At 34.1% G+C, this 9,115-nt stretch overlaps 1 protein-coding gene across 1 annotated transcript; it reads right to left on the bottom strand.

The window, feature by feature from the left end:
* Positions 1–505: 505 nt before the first annotated feature.
* On the bottom strand, positions 506–7,658 carry LOC107623557 (Pentatricopeptide repeat (PPR) superfamily protein). Its single transcript, XM_088485643.1, has 13 exons — positions 7,414–7,658; positions 7,166–7,301; positions 6,911–7,073; positions 5,944–6,009; positions 5,730–5,827; positions 5,374–5,491; positions 5,089–5,295; positions 4,590–4,666; positions 2,981–3,074; positions 2,442–2,507; positions 2,275–2,352; positions 2,060–2,161; positions 506–942 (listed from the first exon to the last, which is right to left on the bottom strand). Exons 1-13 carry the CDS (start codon positions 7,436–7,438, stop codon positions 853–855), a joined length of 1,320 nt encoding a protein of 439 aa, XP_088341769.1. The 5' UTR covers positions 7,439–7,658; the 3' UTR covers positions 506–852.
* Positions 7,659–9,115: the final 1,457 nt, after the last annotated feature.

The raw sequence follows: 9,115 nt of genomic DNA, 5'->3' as shown, positions 1-9,115 counted from the left end.
TTTCATTTTTTGATTTGGATTCTCTAAAATTTGAATTTCACCTTAGAAAATAAAATGTGATTTCTCAGTCTCTCACTATTTATTTTACAAGTGAGACCAAGAATAAAGATGAAAAAGAAACCATTTAAAAGTAAAAGATCACACTTTATCTTCTAAAGTACAAATTTAAAATTTAGAGGATTTAAATTCTTCATTTTTTACTCTCTTTTAAGAAAAGCAGAGGAAGTAATGTTTGATTTCTTTGTTTTTTCTTACACTCGCTTCAAAACTGTTGGCCATGTAATATGCCTTTTATTCTTTTGCGTAGGGTTGTGCACCAGGAGTTTTTAACCAGCATAAAACTTTAGGGTTTGACACATTAATACATGAAATGCTTATGCAAATGCAACCTTGAATAATACTTATCCATTTTGTATAGATATAATTCCCTCTCTCACTTGGAAACAAAAAAAAAAAAAAAAAAAGAAGAAGAAGAAGAAGAAGAAGAAGAAGAAGTAAAGAATACTTTGTAGAAGTTTACAATTTTCTTATTACAACATAACTAAAACAATTGCAATTATTCTACAACAAAGAAACCATTAAGAATAAATACGTGTACTATCAAATTGAGAGCAAAAAGGTATTACAACCTAGCAGCTATCTTTAAGAGCTTAGCTCAACTTTCTCTTGAGAAGAATCACAACCATGAGTGAATCATCCATAGGAACCCATACCAACTCATCCATGAATTGGAGAAGGAAAAAAAAAAAAACAAAAACCACGGCGAATTAAGCATTCTTCCTTCAAAATAATAAATACTTTAACAGCTAAAGGCTTTAAGGATAATATATGAAGACCTTAAACCTCTGCAATTCAGTTCCTGTTCCCAAACCTTGAGCGGAGGTTATCGTAAGTTTGAGAAACCAGCAAGAGTCTTGGATCATTTTCAGGTATCTCACGATCCTGCAGTACCAAATAAGTGAAAATGTTAACCAATCAAATAAGAGGATGGAAAACTTCATCAGCACCAACTCCAAACATAATCATATATTGACTGAAACAACTCCATTAGGATTTCATTGAGTAAAAAATAAGAAGCTTATAGTACTCAAATTTAGTTTTGTAGTATCATACAAAAGTTTGATTATGTGAGTACCTGGCAATTAGTATTTAACTTTCAGGGATCTTAACCGTATAATAGAAAACTTAAAACTCCACTCCCTTCAACTTTTTTACATACTGTGCATTATTTTATTGGGGAACTAGATTCAAGATCATGAGTACTTTACCATACCGGGAATGTAAAATTTTCTCCCCAAAATAAAGAGAGAAGATTATAAAGAGGGAAAAGTTTACTTCTCTAGTTGGTACAAAGAAATCCCTAACATGAAGTAACATGATAAATCAACCATACGTGACAGATATTTAAGGGGTAGTGAGTTTGGTTTCTAGTTGTATTGGCATCAGTGTTTTTTTAATACAAATCTCGTTTGAAAGGAATGCTAGAACTATATGATTGCTTTGCAAGTTTATTGAGAATAGAATTACTTTGCATCCATGAATTTAATTTTGATGCACTGACAGTGTAAAGTAGTTTTACATGTGCATCCAATTACATAATGACACATGAGTAAAAATAATTACCTTTCACATTGACCGCGTAAATGGTCATCCAAAAGAACGGATGTGATTGCATGACTATGTAAAACTACTTTACATTATCCGTGCATTAAAATTAAACTCTTGCATCTATATGGTGATATCCTCATATGATCGGTTCCATAGTGTTCCTTTATCTTTAGCTGCTGATATACAATATACAAAGGGATTGACATGCTTCTTTGTGTCTGTTTGAAGATGTCTAATCTCCTTTTGAATTTTTTTCTTATTTTCTAATGAAATCTTGTTTTCTTACAAAAAATTAAAATGATACTCATTGTTATTCTCAACTGACATAAGAAAATTTTGCAACTTCCATGCATTCTACAACTTTTAAAAACTTTACAACACATGAACATACAAACTAACAGGAAATAATATTTAAAAGAACACAAGTTTATGATTGAGGAAAATAGCTTACTTTTAGGCCCTTGTAATATGCCTCTACTGCAGGCAGGATAGGAGTAACATTACGAGCTCGCATCAAGTCCCATATGAAATTAGCAGTAGTGTATCCACCAGTCTACCATTTGAGAAATAAACACCAGAATATACATTTTAAACCCAGGGGAAGAAATATAATTTATCTTATATGAAATATATACAAAGAGGATATAAACGGAAAAGTTTGCATACCTTTTCACCAGCAGCTATAAGCAGGAGATCACTTCCCGTTCTAGGATTTAACGAAAAGTTTCTTTGGTTCATCGCTACCTGCATTTATAGGCGTGTATTCTAAAGTTGTTGAACAAATCAGAAAATCCACTATGTAACCAAGTTGATAAAGTAGCTATGACAATTACCAGTGCATCTTGAGCAATTTGCATTCCTTTCTCAGTGTACCCAACCATTGCCCCCTCTGCAAGTGTCTGCAGCCATATTGGTTTGCATTGTAACCAAAATTGGTATTCAATAAATGTCAGATGCTGAATAAGGAAAACACCATGACTACAACACCAAAAATTGAAACTACTATGGCAATTAGGCAACAAATTGCCGGCCACATGAACTATTAACAGATGTTGAAAGTTTCCCCTTCTGGTATCCATTATATATGCACTAACGTAATTTGATACACTGGAAAACCAATGTATCTAGAGACGAAATTAACAAAGTGGACAATTAATTGATACTTGACAGAATAAATGCTATAGATGAAGATAAACAGAAACTAAGGAGAACAATTGCCATCTTTAAAATTCACACATGCCCACTGCATTGTAATAAAGGTCATTTATCCATATTCATAAGGTCCTTGAGATTGTGCAAAGAAACACCAGCATTCTTTGAATTACGATATTAGGTACTGAAAATCACAGAAACTGCACATAACCAAACTCACCACAAAAAGATCTGCAGCTAAAGGCTTTCCTGAATTTCTGTAATCCTCTAAAGTTTGACGAGCACGCTCAATATCTCCTGCATTGCAATGGCACCTGCATAGTAATGTTAATCAGAGATACTGAACTATCTTATAATGGAATCAGCAAAAATAGATATCTATTGAATAAAACAGGAGCAAGGAAGAACTGTCCATTCTAGAGACAAAACATGTTTAACTTCTAACAGTATTTGCTAACTTCATCAAGCATAACAGAACCAAGTTGACCAAATTTGATGGTTACAAGTATTTACAAGCAATTCATAGCCTATTTTCAACAAGAGACTCCAATTGGTATCATCTAATGGCTTTATATTAAGTGAAATTGCAACGAAACTGAGGAAAGAAAGCAGTTTCAACTGATAATAACTAACGATGTAATGTTCGAGTTTATATTATCAATATAAGTCAATTACCAATGTTACACTTAATATTACTAATATAAGACAATAACTAATGTGGTGCACTAGTTGCAGTCTAGTACAGGTCCAGCCAAAAGTGATCATTAACATAATAGGACACTTAAAGCAAAACGACTCTTACCAGCTTCCATATCTACACTTATGCAATTTTGTTGATTAACAAAATCTAACAGAAATAACAATAAGAAATAAAGCATAATGAGTACTTGGTGCCTTGCTTATTGGAATATTTTGAGGTAGGCTACAGATCACGGGGGCATTACTACTTACTTTAGACATGATTGCTTAAGGGGTGAGCACAGAATATGCTGTTGGGCTGCAACATTAATAATAATAATAGTAACAGATTAAAAAAAAAAAACACTTGTTTTTCTTATAAAAGAATAAATTCTATTAATGTGAAGAGAAGGATATCATAAGAGGTTTGGAGGATAAGATAACCTCAATAGGGGAAAGGAATAGACGAAACATCAAAACAGCAAAGCTCTCCAATCTCTCTGTATATTAGAGACAGGTTTCCCTCTAGCAGGCCATGTGTCTTGCACCGCCTATCCCACAAAACTTGCTTATTTGGATCCAATTAAAAATACAAAAGATATGCTCCATCCAAATACACCAGTGGCAAAGACTGCTTTGTCATAAATATTTTGGCTTCCTTTCTTTCTCAAAACAAAGAAACCTTTTCATTTAAAAGCCCTTATTTTATGTTTCTTGGTATATGGTTGAATGGTTGTTTAAATGAAGTATCCAGTTTATGGCCTCCAGCTTAGATTATGCACAATTAGGTCCCAAAATTTTAAAACTATGCAATGAGATATCAAATTTTCTAGTGCCTGTGTTTTCATCCTTTTGTTTGATTTCTTGTAAAATCTAATGTACACAGCATGTGACATCAGTACATCACAAATCACAAGTCATTGACAGCCAAAATTCAGTCTAACCTTTACCAGGACACACTAAAGGACAGTAAAACAGAAGTAAGCAATCAATGCATAAGTTATTCATATAATTAGTGTAAGCAACCATAAACTCCATGTAATGGGGTTGGTTGTTTACATACCAATATAAATGTATAGTTTCATAGTATACATGGTTACAATCCATTTGTACAGAACAAACTATAAATATAATAACTGAAAATTAATTACCTAATTATTTGCATCATAATAAAGCCATCGGGAGTTTTTCTATCCTTGCTCAGTGTATCCAAAAGGGTTTCCAACAACTGCCACAATCAGATATCAGCCATGCAAATCTCATACGACACTTTAAAAACAAAAATAGATATGAAACAATTTGAAAATGAAATCAACTTAGAGCAAATCAATAATGTCAACCAGCTCAAGGAGAAGAATACCACTCATTCCTCTTCAATCCAGTTTATATAAAGAAAGAAAGAAAGACAGGAAGAGGTAAATTAATAAAAGATGGATGAATACTGAGATAAGTATGTTTCAGAACTAACAGATAATTTGAATTTATTTTTTAATCCTGATAATACATGTGTTTTGACCATAATATATTAATTGATTTTATTAGTTCATTGTACAAACGAAAAAAAAAAAAAAGAAGCTTATCCTAGAAGGTTAAAGAAAATCTAAGAAGCAAGAACCATCTAATTAGATCTCAAGAGATGATGACAAATACCTGAACATTCTTCAGGTCTGCAGCGGCATAAAAAGCAGTATGATATGCTGTTAGTGGCCTAGCCAAAAATAATCGTCTCTGAACATATTCTGCTGTCGGTAAGTTGTATAACTCCTCATCTGTAACACCCATCATCACATTTTCTGCACTTTCACTGTCAGTTTCAACTGAAGACCACATCTTTGACCTCTCCACGAACTCAATAACCTTTTTCCACAGAACAGTAAGGTTAAAAGTCACTACAGCATAAATGATTTCAAATCAAGGAATGGATAAGATAACTACTTTTGTATCAATATCATCAGGAACAGGTGTTTTGTTCTTGTGGGCAATTATAAGACCAGCATAACAGAACTTGTTTAATCCTAGACCAGCTGCAGTCATATCCCGGACAATTGCATACCTGCATCAATAAATTTTATATGAATTTAATATTTTGAACATTACTATAAAATACTTGATGACTCTAATATGAAGTAACAGAGAATTGTCCAAAACCAGAAAGTAGAAAAAGAAAATTTTAATCAAGAAGTTAATTATAGCTAATAAAAGAAGGGTATTTATTACCATTTACAACATACACTTCGAGAAAAAAAGGGAAATTATATTAAAATTACTAAAGAAGAAGTATTATAGCATACACTCGGTCTAAGCGTCCATCAGCTGCACAAGCATTTAGCAAGCAGATGTAGGTTTGCACATTTGGCTTTACTTGCATACACTTCATCTCCTCCAAAATCTTTATCCAAAAGGAAACAAGAAAACCATTATACGGCTAGCGGGAAAACAGAAATAACTTCTAATGTAGTAGATTTTTTTTTTAAATGTCAACAACTACATGGCAATGATAAGTACCTGAACAGCTTGATCAGAGTTCCTGGATTTCCCACAAGTTGAAATTAGAAAGTTGTATAAAGTAACCTATGTATCAATAAAAGACAAATCATTGATTCAGTGATACAAAAACTGAAAATGGAAGTGTATACACCATGATTTTGCTCTACTTATAATAGGATAGACTTCACTTCAAAAGGGATTAACAACAGAGGCACGACACTTCCGCAAGTAAAAGAGGAAATGGTTTTCATTTGATTCATTTGGGCAGCGTTTGTTCCTGTCTCTACGATGGATATACAGGGGTGGGACAAAAGACAGTCATATCTGGCTATGGACACATGAACAGAGACATTAAAATTTTTATGTCATGGGACAGGAAATTTCTGTATTTTGATGTATTTCCAACAGGTCGGGATATTGGAGATAAAACACGGGGACAGAAATTATTTACAACACTACCTCACTGGACCACCACTGAACAACCGCTGACAGCCACTAGCGACATTTCTGGTGGCCAGCAGCAGTTGACCGGAAAGGGCAACAATATGCAAACTTTTCTTGTGTGTCTTGTTTCTCATTACTATCAAACAAGATAAGGAGAAATACTATTCTTTTCATGTCTATATCACCATTGTTTCTGTCCCTCTAAATATACACTCCGAACACTATGTTTGGAAGAGGGGAGACAAAAATTGAAAGACTTAGACTAAATTAAGTCTCTTGTGTTTAGTGTAAAATGTACGTTTACAATAAATATGAAAATTGAGAGGTAGATTTGGAATTTGAAAAATTAAATGAGAGTATTTGTAAAAAGAAATATTAAAGTTTCAGTCTCCAGTCTCAAAAATTTCAGTCCCTCAGTCCCAGTCTCACCTCCGGTATCCAGAAACAAATACTACCTAACTAACTTGATTCATAACCCAAAATAACAAAACAAATAAAACATTTATATATACAAGTAAACATAAGAAGAAAGAGCACATACATCAGGAACCAAACCCATGGTTTTCATTTGGTTAATGAAGAAGAAAGCATCCTGCAATCTTGACCCTTTCATGGTTCCAACAACAAGGGAACGGAAAGTGTCACGGTTTGGCATCACCCCATCAAGCACCATGTCATCATACGCATCCCTAAGCAAGTAATGCCTACGCCAACCAAGAAAAAATAAATGATTTGCCTCAAATTAACCAAAACAGGGAAAAAAATACATTTTTGAAAAAAAAAAAAAAAAAAAAACCTTCTTTTAGCTGTGAGAGAACCCAAGACAGTGTTGTATTCTGCGACATTGTCAGCGTAGTTTCTCTTACTGTACTCCTCGGTGGAAGCCGAGAAGTTTCTCGAACCCACCACCCGACGCAATGATCCGCGACGAGCTGCAAAATGGGAATAAAAATAAATCAGGAAAAATAAAGAACGTAAATTTGAGATTAGGAAAATTAATGTTTGCTTGTGTTTGAGAATGGAGAAAGAGGAGGAAGAGAGTGCCTATGAGAGATTGAAGGAGTTTCATGGCAATGGAATCAGTTCACTCCAGTTCCTGTCTTTGTTTCTCTCTCACTCACTCCGGAGCTTGTAAAACCCTTGGGATTTGGATTTTTGGTGTTATTTTTGAACGGATGTTATCCATTTTTTTAGGTTTTGGTTTTGGGCTAGATGGGCTAGAGTTTGGGCCTTGACATGGGCTATGATTTCTAACCCACACCCCCAACAAATAACACCAACCATCCAACAGCTTTGCATCACCATTCCATTTATCATCAGTAAAGAATATGTGAATTTTGTCATAAAAAAGTAAATGTGCATTTCGGTCCAAAAAGGCTGCATGTCAATTTCTATCTTTTTCATTTGCTAGTGTGAGGATTAAGGATCAGATTATGCAGTGAAAGGCTTTGGCTGAGTGGTAAAATAAAATGCTTCTTAATATGCTGCATTTGCGTCGAAAACTTGACAATAGCTAGGTAGTAGATGAAATCCTTAAATATTGTATGTGTGAAAAAATGAAACAGGATCAATACATTATAATTATCGGTTAACCAATTTAAATTAGTTGAATAGTCAATTTACTCACCCACTTAATCAAGTGTTAAGCTAATCAAATAATTCTACCAAAAGTTTGAATAATTTTCACTATCATACAAACTATATTATTTTTTTATGATAAAGTTGCTTACTCTATTATGTCAAATATAATTATTTTAATAGTATTACGTTCTTATAAAAATATGGGAAGTAAAATATATAAATGTATAAATCTATCAAACAATAGATAGCCGTGGTTTCATCTCCGAGTTGGCCTCCTCTCCGTGTTTCACGCCGGTTTCCGTCCCAGGTGGCATCTCTCCTCCATGGTGGCATCCCCTCCACGGTGGCTTCTGATCTTCAGAGAGTGCATGTGCTCCTCTGTCAACTCGCTGTCATTCGTGCGTTTCACCTCCTCGCTTACGCAACGTACTTGCCCTTTTTTCCATTTTTTCACGCAACCTGCCTTCTCCATCGATTTGTTTGAAGAGGTAATGATTACCTGAAACCCTACGAGCTTTGCTTTCTTCTCCTTACTCTGCCCTACGAAGCTCTGTTCAGGAACCCTATTTTCCTGGGACTTTGGTTCGTCGCCGTTCATCCAGCTTAACCATCTTCCAGTGGACGCACAAATGGAAGATCTTCGATCCATCAATCAGGTGCATTCAAACGTTTTTTCATCTTCATCCTTTTTCTTTCGCTTGATTGTGTACTTTTTTCTGATCAATCTTGGTTACTGTTGCAGGGTTAACCCAGATTCAATTGTCTAGGGTTTGAGAAATTTCAAATTGTGCAAAATGTGTTCAATTTTTGTTTTCTGTTCCATGGTTATCCGAAATTGTATTGTCTAGGGTTTCTGAAATTTATAATTGTGCAAATTCTGATCATGTTTGGTATCTGTTCGATGGTTAGACGAGATTTTATTGTGTATGATTTTCTGAGATTTCTTTGATTGCAAATTTGGATCCTTTTTGTTATCTGTTTCAGTGTTATTCCAGATATTATTGTGTAGGGTTTCTGAAAATTGTAATTTGGAAGTTGTGTATGTGACTTGGTTTGTGTGTGGGTTCATGTTTTTGGTTACATTTCTTTTCCACTTGTTGTTAACGTTGAGTATGGTCTATGAATGTTTTTCATCTTCTTTATTTCCTTCTTTAGAATCTCATGT

The sequence above is a fragment of the Arachis ipaensis genome, chromosome B10, assembly GCF_059453495.1.
Source record: "Arachis ipaensis isolate K30076 ecotype BB chromosome B10, ASM5945349v1, whole genome shotgun sequence".
NCBI classification, from domain to species: domain Eukaryota; kingdom Viridiplantae; phylum Streptophyta; class Magnoliopsida; order Fabales; family Fabaceae; genus Arachis; species Arachis ipaensis.
Note: the sequence above shows the minus strand (reverse complement) of the source record. Positions and strands in the feature narration are given on the sequence as shown.

Coding starts and splice junctions, on each gene's coding strand:
- LOC107623557 (XM_088485643.1), bottom strand. CDS start 7,438: ATGAAACTCCTTCAATCTCTCATAG. Junction 7,074..7,165: donor TCTCTCACAGCTAAAAGAAG/GTTTTTTTTTTT, acceptor TGGTTGGCGTAG/GCATTACTTGCTTAGGGATG. Junction 2,162..2,274: donor TTATAGCTGCTGGTGAAAAG/GTATGCAAACTT, acceptor CTCAAATGGTAG/ACTGGTGGATACACTACTGC.